The sequence below is a fragment of the Varanus komodoensis genome, unplaced genomic scaffold (genome assembly GCF_004798865.1).
Source record: "Varanus komodoensis strain SLA01 unplaced genomic scaffold, ASM479886v1 scaffold17, whole genome shotgun sequence".
Classification (NCBI taxonomy): domain Eukaryota; kingdom Metazoa; phylum Chordata; class Lepidosauria; order Squamata; family Varanidae; genus Varanus; species Varanus komodoensis.
In genome coordinates, this window is record NW_025335505.1 from 21023162 (window position 1) to 21045388 (window position 22227).

At 40.1% G+C, this 22227-nt stretch overlaps 2 protein-coding genes across 10 annotated transcripts in view; one reads left to right on the plus strand and one right to left on the minus strand.

Annotated features, from left to right (window-relative positions):
• The window catches only part of ADNP2 (ADNP homeobox 2), a 20147-nt gene extending 6222 nt beyond the window's left edge, over window positions 1-13925 (plus strand). For 4 of the 8 annotated variants that reach the window (XM_044426339.1, XM_044426337.1, XM_044426345.1 and 1 more), the window contains exons 2-4: window positions 983-1102; window positions 3141-3230; window positions 3617-13925. In XM_044426339.1, coding sequence (XP_044282274.1) covers window positions 995-1102; window positions 3141-3230; window positions 3617-6592 — 3174 coding nt within the window. In that variant the 5' untranslated portion in view covers window positions 983-994 and the 3' untranslated portion in view covers window positions 6593-13925. Of the gene's footprint in view, window positions 1-982; window positions 1103-1543; window positions 1567-1997; window positions 2073-2905; window positions 2951-3140; window positions 3231-3616 lie in introns of those variants that run through there. The other 4 variants (XM_044426340.1, XM_044426341.1, XM_044426344.1 and 1 more) reach the window with 4 other exon arrangements.
• Window positions 12708-20004, minus strand: BLOC1S4 (biogenesis of lysosomal organelles complex 1 subunit 4). Of its 2 annotated transcripts, XM_044426346.1 has the most exons (5): window positions 19617-19999; window positions 17247-17318; window positions 15696-15797; window positions 14682-14816; window positions 12708-13922 (listed from the first exon to the last, which is right to left on the minus strand). In XM_044426346.1, the coding sequence occupies exons 1-5, from the start codon at window positions 19833-19835 to the stop codon at window positions 13821-13823; spliced, it is 630 nt and encodes a 209-aa protein (XP_044282281.1). In that variant the 5' UTR covers window positions 19836-19999; the 3' UTR covers window positions 12708-13820. The 2 variants fall into 2 exon arrangements, with proteins under 2 accessions (XP_044282281.1, XP_044282282.1); XM_044426347.1 differs by lacking the exon at window positions 15696-15797 and having other exon boundaries at window positions 19617-20004.
• Window positions 20005-22227: the final 2223 nt, after the last annotated feature.

Here is a 22227-nt window from a genome sequence, read left to right on the forward strand (position 1 = left end):
GGGGGGAGGCTGTGTGCATGTGAGAAAGTATGGGATGAATGGGCTATAGATTAATTTATGTATAAAATTTGCATGCCGTCCAATTACTTGCATCTCTGGACAGCTTACCACATAGATAAATTGAGAACCCTCTCTGGCTGCAAGATGAATAAAAGATGGGCCTGTCCTCTGCTCTGAGCTTGACTAGCTTGTGATCCCCAACCCTGTTCCCTTACATTGCCCTGACTGGGGTGGGGTGAGGGAATTCATGCTAGAGTAATCTAGACATCGAGGGAATCAGGCATGGGTTATTGTAGTAAGATTTGTTCTCTAGAGAGGGAAGTAAGTGATGCACCAGCTGAAGCTGAGCAAAGGCACCCCTGGCCATTTTTGCCACTTGACCATCCAGGAACAGTGCTAGACCAAGAGCTTTCCCAAGCTGCATGACTTAGCCTGACAGGGAGTGCACCCCATCCATAATAGGCTGTACTTCCAATTATGGGTTGATCTGTCTATTGAACAGCACCTTCATCTTGCCTTTGAGTAACTCTGCCAAATAGATGCTGGAGTCAAAAATTGTGCTGTTCATAGTATTCTCTGCTTGCAAAACATTTTCATATTGGAGTTCCCTTCTTAATATTGTAATTACCAAATAGTACCTTTCCCCGCTTATAGCAATAAAGAACTTAAACTTTAGCATTTTTGTAGAGGTCGAGTTGTAATTATTTTTAAAACCTCAAATCTTGGATCCAGTCCAGATTTCAAGATGCTTTCCATCAGAGTTTGATTAATACTGTGGTAAATATAACTATACATAACAGTTTGCAACAGAAAGTGTACAGTGACCCATCGCCTATAAGTATGCGTATTTTTTAAAATGAGCACTAAGAAGAAGGTCAAAGTGATGTCTTCTTTAATGCATAAATCCCCTTTTAAAGAAGTCATTTTAACAAAAAGTTAACTATAGTTCTGTATACATGTTGTGTCACTTTCTGTCTTTTAGGCAAAGTTCAACATGTTTCAAATTCCTGTGCAAAATCTTGATAACATAAGGAGAGCTCGGAAAAAAGTGAAGGGCATACTGGTGGATATTGGCCGTGATAGCTGCCAGGAGTTACTTCAGGTAAAGAAGAATTATCTTTGTAGTTATTTGATGCTTGTGGGGTTTTTTTTTTTTAACAAATCTGTCTCATATAAATGTGGAAAAATAATGTCAAAATAATAGTTGGAGATCTTAGAAAGTAGGATCCTAGACTCTTTATGAAAATATACCTGGAAAAGGCTGCAGGGAACACATTCCAGTGGAATTGCTCATGCATAGAAGGCCATGAGATCTTCTCAAAGCTCATTTTGTGAATCCTAAATTTAGTTTGAATTTGTTTTTCATTGAGTGATTAAGTCTGTGATTTTGTTTCTTTTATATGATTCAGCTGCATTCTGCAATAGAATGTTGAATCTCTGGAGAGAGATAAGAACTATTGCTGTTCTATTGCATTTATAGCCCACATTTTTTCCTCTTGTGAAGAAGGCAGCTTACACAGTCCACCACCACCCCATGTTTTATCATCACAACAACAAGCTGGTGAGGTGAGTTAGGCTAAGAGTGAGTGCCTGGCACATAGTCACCCAGTGAACTTCATTATCTTCCAGATGCTCAGTCAACCACTGTAGCACACTGTTACTCAAATAAATGAAGTGGTGTTTTCAAATTGAAACACTTTGGTCATTTATCTCTTTAATATATTTATATCTTGTTGTTCTGCAGCATTCAATCTGATCACTAAACGAGATGTATAACATTACCTGATTCATTTCATTAATCTTTTTTCTTGAAATAAGCATGAATAAAATAAGGGAAGGACTTAGTTTGCCCAGAAGGATGCAGCAGGCTCTTCTATTCTTTTTAATTTATTATCAAGGTGAAATAGCTACACAGTGTACAGCTTTCCTGTCAAAATAATGTTAGTCTGGTCATATAAATATATCTGAAATAAAAGATGATTTTGTTTGGTTTGCAGATTCAATCAAAAGGATAAAAAAAACAAAATTGATACTTCAGTTACAATCATTTCATCTTTGGCATAGGGTTCCAGGTAACTGTTGAAATTTTAGTAGACAACATGCTTAATATGACTAATTCTTAAATAGATCCTAGCTGTTTTGGTGCTGACCATCAAGTTTGTAAATGTAGATTCTATCAACCAAAATGAGCAACCGAGTTAATAGTATAAACGTGACACACTGGAATGGTTTGGACATGGTGCTAAGTAATGACAGTAGTTTATAAAATAAAAAAGTTTCTATTTTAAAATCAGACTTAATCATATAAACACCATCAGCCCACTCGTTACACAAGATACATGTGCAGCCCTATACATTCAGAGATGACTATAGTTTCTTGCTACAGCCCCTCCCTCTGTTTGTTTGTTGTTACTTCAATTTAGATGCTGCTATGTTAGCCCACACATGGGCTGTGGATATTTGTATTTTCCAACATATATAAACAGTGTTTAGAAATCTTAATCTGAGCATCTTGGAGAAAAAGGAGGGAAAAAGAGCTGTTAGAACATCTCATGACTCTTGTTTCTTTTAAACTTGGGGAAACCCTTTCTCCCTTCCGTATCTCCTGCTGTGGATTACTAGTACAGACAAGCAATTTAATAAGTAGCTAATGTAGGGTAGTGGTCCTGTCTTTTATGCTTTAAACCTGTGGTGAGAAAAAAAAATCTTGTCACACATTCTTCAATACAAGCACATCTGTGATATAAATTCTTATTAGTTTGTGAGTTGACAGTTGGCTTTGGGAATCTGTATGGTAAGGGCATGGGACTTGGGATTGTATGTATCTTGATATCATTCTTGAAAAGTAATATGCATCTCAGATAAAAGTGTATGTGCAACTTACACACTAAACTCCTTTTTGAAGGTGGAAGAGGACCTGAACTAGTGAAATAGTGTCATCATGCTGATGGTTGGTTTCTTTGTGTTTTTAGATATAATTTCTTGCGTGAAAGTGTAAAATGTTATATCTGACAAGCTTTTTTCATTTTTTATTTGAATTCAGTTTATATCAACATAATTAAAATCTGGTTTTGAAATAGCTGCATGAAAAGGGACTTCCTTTTAATTATGTGTTTTTAAAAATATTTGTGTTCTTTTAGACTTTGAAAAGTTTTGACCCAGGAGAAAAGTATTTCTGCAACACTTCATGGAATGATGTGTCTCATTGGGAGTCAGTCACTAAAAGAAAGGTATGTATATTCTTCAGCTGCATATTAAGCCATGTTGAATTTTCAGTGAGTAATGGCATAGCTAGCTACAACTATTGGCAGAAGCTGTAACCTACACACATTGCTGCTTTTACTGATTCTCAGTAGTGCCAGTAACATACAAAAAAGTTGTAGCTCATTTCTGTTTGGGTTGTTATACAGCATATTATTAATCAGAAAACTGTACAGAAAAGGATTTCATTGTGTCAGTTGAACAAAATTTTGGTCTCTTAAAGAAACTTTTATATCCAGCTGGCAAGAAAAAAGTACCTGTCATTACTTCTATATGCTCATTCAACAGCTGATATAAACATGTATTTCCTAGATACCTGCTGAAGTAACTGTCTCCTTTTGTTCTTGTTTTGTAGAGATACAGAACAAATCCATATTGCTGTAGCCAGTGCAAGTTCTCCTCAAAATTTCTTTCTTCTTTCAAAAATCACTTGAACCGTTACCATGAAGATGAAATGGACCAAGAATTAGTTGTTCCTTGCCCGGAATGTTCATTTGCTTCTCATTCCAAAATAGTGGGGAAACACCTCAGAATGTTTCACTCCAAGAAAAAAATACAAAACTATAATGTAAGTGGTGGCATGAGACAATTCCGGAGTGATACAGTAAACTTTGTATGCCAGAAATGTCAGTTTACAGACACTCTGTACTACAATACAAAGAAGCATGTATTAGTAACGCACTTCCAAAACCTAATAAGCACATACTTTGAAGAGAGACCTGATGACAGTGAAGAGAATTTTACTGATCATTACTGTAAAAAATGCAATGCTTTTGCAAACAGTCGGGATTCTTTAATATATCACGTCTTGACATCTGAAGTACACAAAGACCTGGAGAATACATTGAGGCCTGTCATTTCAGTACAACCTAAGAAACCAGGACAAGCAAAGTCACTGCAGATAGTCAACATTGCTCCCAAGCCCTCCATGCTCGGAGCCACACCACCACTGATACCTACCACTTCATCGGTGGGCACAGCTTCTTCTGCATCCCTCCCAGCAGTTAACCAGAATCAAAGTCTGGTGCCAGCAAAAGCCATTCAAAACACAGTTGGACAACTGAGTGTTTCAAGTGCCTCCAGTAGTCTGACATGTACATCACCATCCATTTCAATTGCCCAGTCACATATTACACTTATGTCTGGTCCTCGCCCAGGAGGTCAGAATAATGCAGCTCTTCAGTCTGCAGTTTCCCAACCTGTCTTTGTTTCCCACAGGCTTCCCTTAAAACAGCCTGTGCGGCCTGGGGTTCTCTGCCTAAATCAGCCTGCTGGAGCTATAGGTAGAGCTGTTCCTCCAGGTGTCCTCTCATTCAATCGGCCAGTCAGACCTACCTTGCTTTCTGTTAATCAGTCACTTAGGACCATCACTGGTCCAGTTGTGCCAGGGACTGTTCCTCGGACGCAACCTGCTGGAACACTGAATCGACCGATTGGAGCTGGTGCTATTCCAGTCAGGCCTTCTTCACCTGGGGTGCTTGCTCTAAATCGGCCTGTTGGAAGTTTGAACCGGCCCAATGCTACAGGGGTTCTCCCAATGACCCAGACACTTGCATCGGGAGTCCTTCAGTTTAATCCAGTTACTTCAGGGGTTCTTCCTGTAAACCCATCGGTTGGACCTGGGATTCTACAGTTTAATCAGCCTGTTGCACCAGGGGGCCTTCCTGTGACTCAGCCTGTCAGACCTGGAGTTTCTCAGAATGCTACTTTAATTACTGCAGGTCCTATACTTAGACAGCTAATTCCAACTGGCAAGCAAGTTAATGGGATACCCACCTATACCCTTGCACCAGTTTCAGTGGCTTTGCCTGTGCCACCTGGTGGCGGGATGACATCAGTTCCGCCCCCTCAGTTGCCTGTTCAGCTGATGCAGTCTGGTCCAGTTACACAGCTGTCTCAGGTCCCAGCTACTGTGCCTTCCTCAGTTGTAGTAACTTCTTCCATGAATAGCCTTGCCAAGACCTCCCCCTCTGCTTCTCCAGCAAACCTTGCCCTTAAACAAGCTAAGCAGTGGAAGACATGCCCTGTTTGCAGTGAGCTTTTCCCATCAAATGTCTACCAGGTGCACATGCAGGTTGCTCACAAATTCAATGCAGCAAAGACTAAGGCTATTCTTGAGACAGACAAAGTTGCAGCCTGTGCACCTTTTCTGAGATGGCTAAAAGACAAGACAGTTCGTTGTTTTTCTTGTAAATGTTTTCTCTCTCAGGCAGAGCTTATAAAACATATTTTCACACATGGATTAGCTTGCCTGTTCTGCACCAGTACATTCCATGACTTAAAATGCCTTGTGGATCATACTCAAACTGTGCATAAAGGAAAGAAAAAACTACATGCTGATTATGATGACAAAGGATTTCAACTTGAGAGTGATTCTGAAGGTGACCTGGTGTTTCCTCATTTTGACTTCAGTATAAATTCAAAAGAAGAACAGTGTGAAAGAGAAGTGCACCTAGTAGTACTTGCTGGGGTAAACTCAAGGACACTTATTCCTCTGTACATCAAGCTACAGCGCGAGGCTGCTGAAATGAGCAAAGGCAATAAGAAAGTTTCAACCTGTCCCTTTTGTTATGGTACTTTCGTAAGCACAGAAGCCTATGAGATGCATTTGAAGGAGAGGCACCATATCATGCCAACTGTGCACACCATTTTAAAGACTCCTGCTTTCAAGTGTATCCACTGCTGTGGAGTTTACACTGGCAATATGACTCTGACAGCTATTGCCGTTCATTTGCTCCGTTGCCGAAGTGCCCCCAAAGATAGCACCCCAGCTGTAAAAATGCAGCTTGAACTCAATGAGAAGAAAGATCTGCCACTGGTAAATGGTGAACAGCATGATGCTGTTTCTCTTTCAGTTAAAAGAAAACCAGCTGATCATCTGTATGCTGTTGCAGAGGACCAAATTAATGATGACCAGCCATTCCTGATTATAAACAGTGGTACAGCCCAAGTTCCAGTAAAGGAGGTGGCTTTTGTGCCTTCCAAACGACAAAAAACTGATCATAAGACTGATACTAAAGGACAATTCTCAGTTGAGGATCTAGCATTAAATCCAAAGCCATTCCAAAATAGCTCAAACGAAGTTCAAAAGCGGTTTCTTGCAGATTACTTTCACAAGAAGCCATATCCTACTAAAAAGGAGTTAGACTTGCTGTCATCCATTCTGTGTGCATGGAAAGTTGATATTGCATCATTTTTTGGGAGAAAGAGACACCAGTGCCTAAAGGCAATAAAAAATCTTAAGCCATCTGTGCTTTTGGGCTTCAGTATGTCTGAACTTAAAAATGTGAGGCACAGTTTGAGCCTAAAATGTGAATTGGGAGAAGTATAATTTTTTTTTCTAAACCCTAGTGTCATGCAATTAAGATTGCATATTACTTCAACTCTTTCATTGATTTGGTTTCTTGTGACATTGAACTGTTAGGGCACAGTGGCCACATTCAAACAAAAGAAAAGGTCAGCATTGTGTAAAATTCTGGCTAATTGTTCACAAGCAGTATGCTAATGCATGCTGATTGCTTCTGCTTTGTTCCTGAAAAGCTTAGTGATATGTCTGAATCCAGACTTCTGACTTGTCACTCCCAAACAAGCCAGGAATCAAATGGTGACTGCAAACCCTGACTTTAGGTATGTTAGGAGAACAACCAACTAGAAGTCCATTTTTAACTATAACGCTAAACTTGCTGGTGAGTTCCTGGCTACTGTAGCTGCTCCTGCTGGCGGGGGGAGCCAAGAGGGAGTGATCATGATAATATCATTTTCAACCTTACCGTTCTGTGCTAATGAGATTAGTGCCTCGTTCAGTTTGGGCAAGTGTTAATTGTGGCAGTGGGATACAGTATAGTATACCTGAGGCTTTGTTACTTTTGTTTGTTTTTTGTTTATGGTGTAGCATTCTCTGCCCATGGGTTTTTATATAATTGTGTAACAAATTTCATGGTTTTTTTTAGTACCAATTGTTTTAAAAATAAAGTGCATAGTTTTGGTAAAATCCCAAAACTGGTTAGATGGTCATAATAAAAAATTACAGTCCTTCCCTCTTAAAACTATGATGGTTGGCTTCTACCCTGATCTTCATATTGCTGTGTTACAAACCATCTCTTTACTTGTGGTTGTTGTACCACACGCAACTGCCTGCCTGCCCTAGATACAGTGGTACACATCAGCCAAGAGTTTGTGAGCGTCCCTCATAAGAAATTCTAATGTCTTAGATGGTATCCTTTTTCATGAAGCATCCATTATTGGGTTTCAGCTATTGATTTGCATCTTTAAATAAAGCAAGAAGCTTTCCATTTGCAGTAGACTACAATGGCTACCTAAGAATTCCTTTATTTGGTGCATCTCCTTGCTAGGCGTACTCTTCTGTCATTGCCTACCATTTCAGAAAGCAGTTAGCATTAGTCGCTAGCTGTTCTGCCATTGTACTGGCATATTCCAAAGCAGCGCTTGCAGTAGCTTGTAAGTTATCCACAAGAAGGCATAACTTCCTTTTTGGAGCAAGGGGTCAAAGGCTAGTACAAGTGCAAAATAGTTGATTTTGCATTAGCTATTGGCCCCCCCACCCCACCAAATAAACACAGTGTTTGAAAGGTGTGAGAAAATACTTGTTATTCATAATAAATTGCAGCTCAGTCCTTTAATAATTAAAGATTGCATAGCTCTGAGTCTGCGCCAGTCTGAATTAATGCACCATGTGCTTCTATCAGTGCTGACTGAAAGCTCTTTCATTACAGTCCCCGAAATTTAGTTTGATGGGTTATCCAGCAGGTGACAGCCTGCTTTAAAGCTAGGCAAGTTATTGAAGAAGCATAGTAGGTACTATTACTTAAAACCAAAATAAGGCTAAGAACTGTGGCGGGTTTTGTTACTGTTCTGCCTTCTGGAAAGGTATGTTCTAACAGCCTCCAATTCAGGAAGACGAATATTTAACCACTACTTGGTGTGCTGTCTTTACACTGTTTCTTAGTTATTGAGAAATCTATGCCAAGGCATTTGTTTTATTTCATTGAAAATGCATGTAGATACCTTGTGCATATTAAGGCGTTACATTATAGGTTGTTCAATTTCTATAAATGTCAGAAAATTGGAAGAGGGTGTTATGGTTTGATTTCTGTTCTTTCATGTAGCATCTTAATTCGCCAGTGCAGAGGAAGAGGTGCTGAGATGGGGCCACAATCCATCCATTTGTAGGGGTGTTCTAGTCACAGATTCGCCACATCTGTGTTGGCATTGTACATTCTGCAGGTATAGAAAATGACAAAAGGCATGGGCTGGCCACTCAGGAGCAGGAAGAATTACTACTGCTATTCATCCACATGATTTAAACTACTCTGAAGCAGAGTAGTTGTTTTCCTACAATTCTCCTTACAAGTGTTAGGCTGTTAAAAACAAAAAGTGGTTAAAACACTGTCACATTAAAAAAACCCAACTATTTGAACCTGCTAGACCCTGGGAATGGGGTACGAAACAAATTGGTAGACATTAACTCATTTGGGAGGAAATATCTGGGCTGTTGAAAATTGTCATCTAGAAATCAAGGGCACATTTATTCAGTGTCAAAAGACAAATTCACTTTAATTGGTGAAGGTAAATTTAGGAGCTCTTGGGACAATGCTTGTTCTGGTCGCTCACTATAGGAATTATTTGTATAGGAATAAGTATGAACTATGAAGGATAGAAAAAGAGGTCCGGTAGTAGTGGTACTTAAGTGACCAGTGCCCTACATTTTGTTTTTCTTAAAGAGCTAGTTGAATATAGAGAAGCAGGAGAACTCCAAATAAAGTTGCAATAATAAAAAAAATTAAATATGTAAATATTAGTAGCAATCTTTTTTTTCTATTTTGAGGGTGTGTTTCAGACAGCCATTTTCACTTTAAAATATGTATAAGACTTTAAATGGGTGTAATTGAAAAGAATTCAAGCAAACAATTGATGACTTTTATATGGTGTTTCAGAAATGGTTTATAACAACCAAAATTTTCCAGTATTGTACTATTACAATTATATTCTTGCATGTTTGAAGAGACCCCTGTATAAAATACACTACTTTCCCCATGGATGGAGTATATATGTCTAGGACATTCAGCATTTTTCCCTATGGGAATCATTAAACCATGTAGCAGACTGATATGATTAAGTTAAGGAAGCTTTTCTATTTAATTTTGCAGAATATACACAATGGTCCTTTAGAATCTGCATGCGACCACATTCACCTTGTATTTGGTATTGCAGTGTGCAGCAAGTCAATATTGGCCAGGAAAGAGCCACCTTCTGTCCATCTCAAACTGAACCCTTTACAAGCTTTCAGTAGAGCAAATACCAAGAGAATGTAAACAAGTGCTCATGTATTGTAGAGCTTTGTTTCCACACAGTGGGTTTTTGACAGCCTTCTGATTGTTTCCAAGCATGCGGTGTTAAAGGTGATACACTGAGTTTAGATAAAACCAGACTTCCTCTGCAGCTCTATTGAAAGATTGTTCTATAGCAAATGCATCTCTCTATTCCTAACAGTAGAGCAGAGTTTTCACTGCCAGAAGTGTAGGAGCAGTTTTGTACTAGTACTTGATTTCTAAAATGTGCTTGCCTAATCTTTACAAATCATCACATAGCTACTTAAGCATTTTCATTCATGGTGGTGATGTACCACTTGCATCAAATCATCCAACTTTTTTAGAAGTTAGAGCATTCTGCTTCATTAGAACTAGAAAATGAAAACTATACCAAACCATTTCCTAGATTTCCTTATGGACTGCTTTCTTGCTAAGCTACCACTAAAGTCTATGGCTGTAGTTACTATGACACTAAGTAGTTCATCAGTAGACATGTTTCCTTAACTTTGGTTATTTCTGTTTGGTAGACATACGTCTTCTAACTGACCTGGTTGCTATTAGCAGCTCTTGATTTTGCTTCTTTATCTCCACATACAACATCAGTTTGCTGACTTGCTGCTGCAACAGCTGTTGTGGTTATAACAAGATGAAAGGCAAGTGAAGTTGATTTCCTAATTGATTTAGCCCTGTTCTCCCCCTATTCAGTTCTGGAAGTTTTCATTTATCTCATAACGTGAATGGAATGGTGTGCGCATGCGTGTGAAAGAAATTCCTCAAATTGAGGCATAACACAAAAGGTTGCAAAATCACAGGTTAAGTTGGTGTGCCTTGCAGCAGTAGGTATGGCTGTGCTTCATAAAGAATGTAAAAAATTGCTGTGCTGAATCAAGCCAAAAACGTATTGTGTTAGTGTTCTCTTTCCACAATGCCCAATCCAAATACCTATGAGAGACCTGCAACAGAAAATCATACTGCCTCTGATAGAGGTAATATACAGTAGCCATGATTAATAGCCACTGCTAATCTTTCTTGCAATTAATGTAACACATACCATTACTACTGCATTTATACAGGGCCTTTCTTCCGCTTCAGAGGAACCTAGAGTGGCTTACATAGTTTTCTTCTGCTGTTTTTATCCTTTTAACAACAGGTAAGTTAGGCTGGGAATCTGACTAGCTAAAAGTCACCCAGTGAGCTCCCTTTTTGAGGGGGAAACTAGAACTCCGAGCTCCTGAGTCCCAGTGGCTCTGAGCACAAGGAAGAGGTTGTAGCCCAGTCATGGCGGATGGGTTTGGCTACTAACACTACTTTTGCAGTCTGAAGTCTCATTTTACCCAAAGGTTATTCACAATCTGCAGCCTCTTAAGGTGCTTTAAAGTTTGCCTTAGTTTCTCTGGAATGTGTCCTGATATACCTACAGCTTAATTACTTAAGTAAAAGCTAACAATGCATTTTCACCAAAACTTTCATGCAGTTACGCAGGTCTGCTTAGTTCAGGTTCCCTTGAAGAGCAGGAGCTCCAGCTTTCCTAGTTCAGTGGTCCCAAATCTTGTCTAGTCTACATTCACATACCCTTGATTGGTATCTGGAAGGATGAAGCTTAGAAAAGAGCAACTCAGAAGCTCCAAAAATATCTAGAGCAATTTACTGTTCCATGAGAACCAGCTTGTGCATATTCCAGTTAAGACTGCCTGGAACCACTTCACTTTTAACCATGTGGTATTTTATCTCCTTGGTTCCATTGCAGTAGGAGTTAGTTGTGCTTAAGGGCATTGAATACAATATTTGCATCCTAACTTACACTGTTTTCAAGGAACCTTAGTAATTACTAATTTCAGCTGGATTGAAGTTAGTAAATTTTATACCATAAGAGCCTCATGAAAATGCTGCATAGACGGTCAGGGATTCCTGAAAACCAGGCAGAGGCACTATCCAAGAATGGAACCCTTCTGTCCACGCAAGACAGGACCTGACTATATGCTCCTATCTATAGGGAAGGTGCTGCAAGAAACAATATGATTTACAAAGGTACTTGATTCACAGTTGGTGTCTGGTGGAATAGTAGCTTGAGCTATAATAGGAAGCTATAAAGAACAAGTGGGCAGAGTCCATAGAAAATAAATTTGAAACAACTAAGATTGGTCTCTCCAGTGAAAAGGTTCCAAGGAAGTCCTACTGAAAAGATAGATTAGGCAAAGGCACTGTGATACTTGAAAGCAGATACAATCTACAATATGAAGGAATAAAATAAAAGGCTTTATGTAAGTACAAACATGTACTTATATATAATAAGTTTATATACTTCAAAATCTATGGGGAAAAATCATGGATTGTTATTCTAATTCAAATGAAAAACGGTAACATTTGGGGGAGCATCTCTAGGTGGCATTTTGGCACTAAAAAAGTGGAAAGGCAGTGGCAAAAAAGGACTAATTTCTTTTGAGGTTTAGCCAACGAACTCATGCTTTCAGCAAGCCATGTCTCAAAATCTTTAAGCTTTGCTACCTGCCCGTCGGATATTTGCAACAAAATTGGTGCTGTGAAGAGGTGCGACACCCAAGATCATTCCTGTGTGGGGACACTGGCCCCTGTCCCTGGAAAAAGCTGCCTAACCCTGCCCTAGAGAGTGAATTCTAGCTATATCAGGTGAAAAGGGGAGGGCTGTAAACATATAAGGGGAAAGAATCTTTTTTTCCTTCAGATTCTGAGCTTGAGAAGGAAAAATATTCAGAACAAAGGAAAGTAATACTGGGAGAGGATAAAGTGTATGGGTGAGTTTGAGAAAGTTGTTATTTTTCACCTGAAAGTAGACAAGGCAGAGGAAGAAAATAATTCTGTAAAGAAAGAGAAAAATGCTAGTATTGAAGATCAAGTGATATGACCAAGAGTGGGAACAGAGAAGAAAGGATTTGTAGTTTCAGGAACTCTTACAGAAGAAGGAAAAGATGGAAACAAGGGGAAAAATTGAAAAATGTTGGAAAACATGGCAAGACAGTACTTAAGCAGCAAACAGCCTGCTCTACCAAAGGCTGAAAAATAAGGTCTTGCAACCCAGAGCTTTATAGCTTGCTTAAAATAATTTGCATTTTTATAGTTTAGAAATAACGACTTCATAAATATGAGAAATCTGATTTAATTAAATTTTAAGTTATTAGAGCTTTGGTCATCACACATTTTGGCATTACATACAAGTTTTAATATATTCATCAAAAAAGATTTGAGACAGTTGCCCCAATGTAACAGCAGTCAGCACATAACTGCAGTTTTCCTTTACTCTGCAGCAGTTCAAACAATAATGGCATTTTTGCTTCTCTCTACTTAGACAATCTACTTCTCCCCAAGATACAGAACAGAATCTAGACATGTTCGTGAAGAACATGAACACTTACAGTTTTGGTCCTTATTGCACTTAGATGAACCACAGAAGTATTTAAAAAACTATCCTTGTCATAGGCACGGGTTACTACTAGCAGCAACAAAACCATTCAATTAAAAAAAATACATTCTCTGTTTTTTCCTAAGTAAATAATTTATAACAGGTTTTCAAATGAACTTAATCAACTAAGTACTAAAGTTTGGCCAATCATTGCCCATTAACCAATTCACTCTTTTATTACAAGCTGCCTTATATTCCAAGTTCTCACTTAGTGGCAAAGATGGATGTTAATTCTGCTGCTTGGCCTCTCAGTTTTCCCCCCTCCCACGGGGATTTCTGAGTTATCTGGGACTCAAAAAAAGGAGGAGCAGAAAAGAGAAATACATAGAAAACTACGGTTTCTCCATCCTGCATGTCATGTTGGAAAGGAAAATGGGCACATGCATGAAGCTTTCTTACATGTTCTGCTTCTGCCTGCCCGTTTGCCACTTTCTAGTTTGGAAAGGGAAAAAAAGGTGGTTGGTGAATAGTATTCTTTCTGTATCCCCTCTTATTTCTGTGTGTAGTGTCTGAGGGTGGGGGAAAGGGCTAGTCTTAGCTGTAGGATGCTTTGTACAGATGACTTTTGCCTCTTCCTCAACCCCCATTCAAAGTGGCTTACTGATAAGGCTAACTGCCCCATTAGGAAGACTGGAAAAAAACAGTAAGTATATTCTACACCAGATAGCCAAAAGGAAAGCATTTGAAGATACACAGCAAAGCAGCAGGCTGTGGTTTTCAAAGAAGTGCAGCGACTTGAAGACCATCATGGCTCTCACTCATTTATCTTTCAAATAATGTCATGGCCAGCTAGATCACAGATGCTGTGCTTCACCAAGAAAAGGGAAGTATTCTTCAGTCTTGAAGAGCTCTGGAGGTTCATAAAGGGTTTGATTCTGCCTTGAGGAAGATGATTTCTGTAATTACAATCTCTGTTAAAATGTTTGCACCCAACAGAGAGACATTTTAAAATCTGCAATTTTTATGGTAGCTTACACATAGAGAAGAGGAAATGAATTAATTTTGGAAAGACTAAAGTCATTCCACAGTTACTTTATAAAATGTGTGTGAGAAGATGTATAGATAACCAATCCTAGAACACACATGGCAGATGGGATCCAAAAAAGAATCAAAGGTGGGGAATGGCGCTAAAGACCTGTCAATTCATTTCTCATGAAGCACACAGACTTTTCCATCTGCTTTAGAAAGAGCTGGTGCAAATTCCTGCGGGATAGTGTGGAGAAGAAAAGGTAACATGGCCAGTATGGTAGATGGAGTTCTTTTTGTTAATAATTCAATACTTGAGGCTTTTTGTTCTGTAACAAAACAGTGCTTTTCAGTTATACTTCGCACAGATAATGCTGATGCTCCAGTTCTCCCCAGAACACTTTTTTTTCACTTCAGAGGTTCCATAGGGAATAAAATCTCCTGAAGATACATGCTATAAGCAGACATCCCAAAGAGATGCAACAGTGCAAGAAAAAGGACTCGGTTGCATGTATGCTTCATGCTCCTGTTATATTTCCAAATTTTAGCTGTATATATACATTTATACAGACTGCCAGGCCACACTTCAACAGTGGTTCCTCACCCCTGCTATAGCATAACCTCTGAACTAAGAGTTACTACATGTTTTGTTCCATAAACTATGCTTGTCATTAATGAAAGAAACTTACATGAAGAAAAGATGGCACATTGATTGTGTGTAAGAGTTTTTTAAAAGAATTTGAAAACATTCCAAGATCTGATTCTGCCTTTATGATCTGTTCCTCTAACCCAGCCACATTGTTTCCAACCATTTTTACAAAGGCCTGGTTTCAAAGGGAAAAGGAGAAAATAGATTAGTGGTAGCAATGAACATATGCAAACAAAGATATACATCAAATGATCATTTCCTAGATACACGGTTTTATTTGTCATCCACCTGAAAAGAAATCAGAAATTAAACCTACTTTACATGACATTCAAGAGCCACAATCCAACTGTTTGCTTAAGGATCTTTAAACACACTTAACAGCGCTTAATCAAAATGAATCCAAGTGCCTGGATTTTGCACATGTCTAATTGTTTATTAAAGCACTGAGCAGAAAGTAGTCCTTAATTTTTAAAAACTATTACTTTTTCATGGCTGTGTTATAACAATTATTCCAACCTCATAATGTAAAAACTGTATGGCAGAACAGTACATAAACATAAGTCTTGGGGTTCTCCACTTAATTTGACTTTCTGAATTTATCTGAAAAGTTACTTAGGATTTAAATGACATAGGACTGGTACATACATCTGGAGATGCAATGTCAAGCTTTTCTTCTAAAGTGACTCACTACAAAAATTTACAACAAAAAGGCACATTTTCCACTGTTACATAAAGCCAGAGGAATAAACATTAAGAAAAGGAGTAGCAATGTTAAAATAGGTTTTAAGAACAGCAAGACAGCAAACTGCTCAACTGAGCAATTCAGCACTACGTGATGAGCAGAATGGATATGGACACTCTCTCCCTTCAGCAGTGAAGGTTCTTGCAGGCAGGAATGTTGTTTTTTTACACACTCTGGAACTTAACAGCTCACTACATTGATAATGTCACAGAAACAAGGTAGCACAACTAACAACAAAACAAGGGAAAATAGCAGAAAACTCATACTAGACCTGTAAAAAGAAACTATGACACTGACATTAGAAACACATACCTCTAATTTGTCAATTTTCCTGTACAGCTGCCTCATTTCGATAGCCTTTGTATGAATATGTGGTATACTTTCATTGATTACTTGAGAGGAATCATTTCGAATCTAGAGAAAAACCAGACAAAGTTGCCTACACATTGGCGTGATCAAGTTGGAATAATATATATATATGGAATTCACTCCCCAAAGAGGTCCGCCTGGCACCGTCGTTACTGGTTTTTCGGCACCAGGTAAAGACCTTTTTATTTAAACATCATTTTAATTGTTAAAATACATGATCTGGCCAAGGCAACTTCTTCTTCCTTCTCTTTTCTCCTCCTATATTGTTTATTTACTTATTTTATACTGTTATTTTTAATTTTATATTATTATGTTTGAAACTCAGTGTATTTTTTGTATTTTTGTATTTAATGGTAATTTATTATGTTCTATTGTATTTCAATGTATTTTATTGTGTTGTAAGCAGCCCCGAGGCTTCGGCAAGGGGCGGCATAGAAATGTTATAATAATAATAATAATAATAATATATATCAATATATTTTAAACAATTCATTTAAATGTTGCTTTCCTCGGAAAAATACATGATGGTGCCCCCTATACAGAAGCCAACCTGACTGGCAATTGAATCTGACTTCCAGCACTGGTGATGGAATAGCATTCTTCCAAGGCTACCTAAGGGGGCAGAGGGCAGCCTATACTGGGTACAGAGTTCTGTCTTCCAACATCTGATGCCACCCCCAGCAGCTGCCTCCTGAGGCAACTGCCTGCTTCTGCCTAACAGGAGGGCCAACCCAGAAAGCAGACCCAACCATAATGTAACTGAGCACATACAGTGGCTGAAAAAGGCATATGACTCAGAGATCTGTTCATGCCTCCAGGAATGATGGGATGCCCCAGTCCAAAGAATTTGATAGTTTAGCAGGTACTACCACAGATCTGGATAGTGAGTTACATCAACACATACAAGCTGAAATTCAGAACAAAGGATTATAGAATCATAGAACAGTAGAGTTGGAAAGGGCCTATAAGGCATTGAGTCCAACCTCCTGCAAAATGCAGGACTCAAAGCATCCCTGACAGATGGCTGTCCAATTGCTTCTTGAATGCCTCCCTAGGTAATCGTTCCTCATGGGTCTTTTTCTCTAGCCCCCTGATCATTTTTCTTGCCCTCCTCTGAACCCATTTCTTTTTTTACTGCATCTTTCTTAAACTGTGGAGCCCGGAACTGAACACAATGTACTTTTTTTTGCTGTTGCAATGGTGTTTTCCCCTTTTATACAGATTGTCAAACAAATGCTTGAGATTTCTAAGCAATTATTGAAACGGGTTTTTTTTTTTTTTTGGTGATATTCAAGTAATGCTAGAAAGCCTTATCTAAAGCAATTCTTTGCTCAGAGGCTAATAAAAATCTGCCATCTATATTTTAGCATGTCACTTTACCTTTTTGTAAAAGCATGCCTGAAAGTCTTCTCATTTCAACAGCTTAGGGGGAAAAAGGTTTCATATAACTCTACAACAAGGATGTTAACTTAGGTTTCTCAATAGCATACCTACCATGTCTAGCATTCCCACAAACTCATCAACCCTGGTCAGCAAATCTTCCAGACTCTTATCTAAAGTTTCAATCTACAAAACAAAGTTCATACAAAAATTATGCAAGAGTTGCAGCAGTTGGAGGCAAAAGCACAGGTAGCACACTATGAGCCTGACATTATAAAGTAGGGAACCCAGAAGAGAAAAAATCCACAATACTCACCCTCATGTCTTTTAAGTAAAATAGATAGCCTGTCTCAGAGATAACAAGATGTTATCAGCATCTAGCAGATCTAACAGACATGTTACCCTTGACTTTCTGCCAGAAGTTCCTCTGCTACTGTGAAATTTAGTGTTCTCTAAGGGGGCAGGGGTTGCTCTGCACTGTAAAACTTTCTGCTGGAAAATTCAGCCTAAGTTTTGATTAGTACAGCACCAGTGATAGACAAGGTGCTTTACTGAGGAGATACAGACAAGGCAACTGCTCCCAAAGTGCTTATAGTCCAAAACAGACAGTGGAGAAAACATCAGAGGTAGGGCAAAGTGCGGACAAATGTTATTTATGTTTAAAGCTTGGTTACTCTTTGGAATAAAACAACAAGCATAAACCAAAGGCTGCATGGAAAAAGGGGGATTTGGGGGAGGGATTTGATGATAAAGAGATGTGGTAACATACATTTACAAAGGAGAGAGAAAGGGCAGCAAGGGAAAACGTGCAGATGTTTAAGGGAGACATTTAGACAGAAGGGCAAGTTGGAGGAGACAAAGTAATGGATACAAGCACAGACTAAAAGACATGGTAGGTTTTAAAGCAGGCGTCCCTCCTGTTGTTTGGCCTACAACTTCCATCCTCTCTCACAATTGTCTATCCTGGCCAAGGCTGATGGAAGTTGTAGACCAAAACACCTGGAAGGCCACAAATTGCCGTGGTTGTTTTAAAATGAAGAGATGTTTTGGCTGGATATGGAAGGCGTTGAAACCTAGTGAAGGAATTTTAGGGGTCTGTTCTGAGACCAAAGTGGTGGGAGATGTGAATAGCTTTGACTGTGGTAGAGAAAAGAGGACGAAGTATGAGAGAAGAAGCTTAGAAAAGGGAAGGTTGGTGTAATTTGTGGCACAAAACATACAACAAGTCAAAAAATGAACTTAGGGGACCAAGAAAAAAAAACCCAGATAATTTTTCCAATGATGTTCAACCAACTTCCCTGACATGGTTCCCCCGACATAGCCAAGAGCCAGGAAGGCTGGATTTGTAGTGTATACCACTTTAGGAGAGAAGTAGCACAACCCAGCAACTGACTGAATGTTGGGAGTAAAGGTGAGAAAGGAACCAAAACAAAGTCCAAGGCTTCACGCCTAATCAACAAAGTGAATAGTAATTATGTTAACTAATATGATGAACAACAACAAATAGTTCAGCCTTGGAGATGCTGAATTTGATATATTAGACAGGTAGAATTGGACAAAGGGAGACATGTCTTGGGGAGAGACAGACAAGTACTAATGAAAGCTATGGAATCTGATGAGTTTACCCAAGGTATTATAAAAGATGAGAATAAGGATAGAATAGAATAGAACCCCAACGGACTCCCAAAAGGAAAAAGAAAGGCAATCTGGTAGAAGAGCCAAAGATCTTGGAAAGGGAAGTTTCCACTATGTGAAAAATACTGTTCTTTTACAATGTTATTGTATCACTATTGAAAAGACTGCTTTTATTCCAAGGACACCACCTTTGCGATATACACGTGAAAGTAAGTCCTGTTGTGCACAATGGGACTTAGTTCTGAGTAGACACATAGTTTTGCAGAACCTTAGAATTATCCCTCTGCTTAACTACAAGCAACACGTTACGAAAAACAATGTAATTGGGTTTGTAAACTGTCGACCGTTCCGTACAGCCTGCTGTTTTGGCTGGGTTCAGAAAACAGAGTAACCCATATTCCAACAACAACATGGTTCAACATGTAACTGTCTGAATTTAAAACTCTTCTACCGCCAGCCGCCTGAAAAACTGGTTAAAACCACAGCCGGATACAACAGTAGTTAGTCTTAAACCTACAGGATGGCTTTAAAGCTGCCTGCTAACATCGCTTTAAGGGAAGTGAGCGAGCGAGCGAGCGACAAACGAACCAGGAGGAGGCAAACGCATCGAAATGGAAGAAAATAACCGTGCAAGTGCTCCACTGCACTCTCGGGCTTGCTTCTTTAAACGCCTGTCCACAGCAACCCAACCGAGCGCCCTCCGCTCCTAATGCTTCGGAGAGCTCCAGGTTGCAGAAGGCGGTTCCACCGGATGGCGCTGCAGCTCCCGCATTTCGCGAGCGCCGCAGCCCAGCCAGAAAGGTCACGGCCACCAGCAGAGCGCATGCGCCGACGAGCTCGTCCACTGACCTGCCCGGCTGAGGCCGCGCCGCCTAGCGGAGAGGGCAAGACGTAGGCGCTGTAGTCGGTGGCGGCGGCAGCGAGCAACAGTTCCCCTCCAAGGGCGTCTTCTCCCGCTGCGTCTTCGTCCCCGAGGCCGGAGGTGCTGCTGTGGCTCTGCGAGACGTTGCCGCTGTCTCCGCTCAGCTGGAGCGGCGGCTCTTCCGCGGCGGCCGCCGCCCCGTCCATTCCCTTCAACCCCTGCCTAACCTCCGCTCTCGCACATCTGGCCGCCCCCTGCCTGATTCAGCGCTTCTCAACCAGCGGCGCCTTAAGCGGCGGGCGAAGAGCTTTTCCCGACTACGGAAACCCAGCAGGCACAATCGCGGACGCGAGGCTGATAAACCCGAGCTTCCTAAATTCTATAATTCTATAATTCGGGGCGTGGCGCAGGGCTGGCCTCTCGGCGGAGCGCGTGCTTCGGTCTCGTGAGAGGAGGAGGCCCCGCCCCCATTCCTTCGCCGCGCTGCTTGCAAGGAAAGTCCGGAGGTTGAAGCAGCTTCCGCGCTGCTAGTTTTTTCCCCCTTTCTGTTTTGCTTTTCCCCGCACCTTTGTGGCTGCTATCTCTACAGGGCCTATAGCTGTACGTCCAAATACAAGAGAATTATGGTTTTTTTCCCCCTTCACGTGTGCCTAAGCAACAAAAAGCAGACGATCCCTGAGAGGAGAACCACTACGGCCAAATGTGTCTTTACATTATTTATCTTTATAATAAGAACAACCCCAAAAGCACAAGTGACCACTTCTAAGTTCTAAAAAGCTCTGTTAGGGTGGATAATAAAAATGGGTCGAGGGAGGAGAGAAGTCACTGGCTTCATCCTGAAACTGCAGGATAATTTTATTTTAATTAATTAAATAATTGATCTGTTAAAGTTTGCCTATGCCATCCTTCACTGAGTCCCAGGATGGTAAGTTCAGTCACAATATGAACTTCAAGGCAATGTGACTTGCCTTGTCACATTTTTGCCTATCCACCCTATAACCTGCCCATATAGCATATTGCCTGACAAATGCGGGATCTCAAAAGCTTGCACCTGTTTGGGTCTTTTGGTAGGCCTAATAAAAAGATTACAACCACATTTTCGGGGGGGGGGGTGGAGATGATCTAAAATGGGTTTTAGGAGAAAACTAGAGACTTAATTTGATACAGCTCTTCTAGGTGCCAGTTTTTAGATTGCACCTGCTAGGACAAAACAGCAAAAAGCATCCTTCTTTTGGAAAATACACCCTACTCAGCTCCATAAGGCTAAGGGATTTCACATGTTTCTTATTCATATCCACGTACATAGGCTGTGCTATGGACAATATCCAGGGCAACCCTAGCCCTACTACAAATTATGTTGTGTTTGCATAAATGACCTCTAGCAGAACAAGAACATGGCCTCCCACTGTGGCAGCAACTACTATTGGTGTTGTGCTCTTTACGCTAGCAAAAGTGCTAGTGCCACATTGGGTATCTTCCTATGACTAATGCATAGGAAGAGTAGAGGCCCAAGAGATTGAGAGTTATGGGGCTAGGCATTTCAAGGCTGGGGGTGTTGTAGGACAGAAAAAGGTAGCACTAAAGGCATCATCCATAAATACAAGTGGGGGATGAAGCGGCATGTGTCCTGCCTCTGGAAATGGCATCATTCAGAAGAAATGGAGGGAACCAGCTACATTTAGGAGGTAGGCCTGATTTAGGCATTTAAACCACCCACTTAAATCCAACAAAATTATGAAGCAACTTCTAAAGATTGTCCCTAAAGCTACAGTGGGGGGAAGGATGGAGGAACTATTTTAACACATTGTATTATGCCAAATAGGTTTGGAGATGAAAGAAAAAGTTATCTATGTATTTTCCATTCCTCCAGTTACGTAGATAACCGCATTTCCCTTAAGTGCCAAGATGAAAAGGGCACTTAAGCAGGACATTCCCACTAGCAGAGATGGTGACAACATGCTCCACGCAGGTGCAGAGCCCATATGTGAGATGCCCAGAGAAGACAAAGAAGCTGCACTAGCAACATTTTTTATTTCAAACTGGACGCCTCATTAGAATTTTAGCAACTTAGTAATATTTTAAAACACCTTCAGTTCAAAATTAAGCATCATAAATGGAACCCTTCTTATCTACTAGATCTAATAAAATTACAGCCATAACCTCCTGTTTAAAGTTGGTTTGCATGGGCTTATGAGGCAGGAACCTCAGTTCAGTGGAAGAGAACATTTTGCATGCTGGGGGCTCCCAGTCCCATCCCTGGAGACATCAGGAAGGATAGGAAAGAATCCTGTCTCAAACACTAGAGAGCCACTGCCACTATTCCACAAGTACTTTTTGTGACTGTTGGATCTACTTTGTGAAATGTTATCATGTGAGATGTTGATTGCAATGCATTCTATTATTAGGAACACCACCTTATTGCTGATTATGAATGAAACTTGAATAAAATGCACCCAGGTGTCTCTTCCATCTCCTCATTGTTGCTTTGTAGAACATCATGCCTGGTTCCTCTACGAACACCATCTGGGTAGCACTTTCACCAGAAAACCGGGCTGCAAACCCGAACATAATTAAAAAGGTCTGGTTTAATGTTTATAT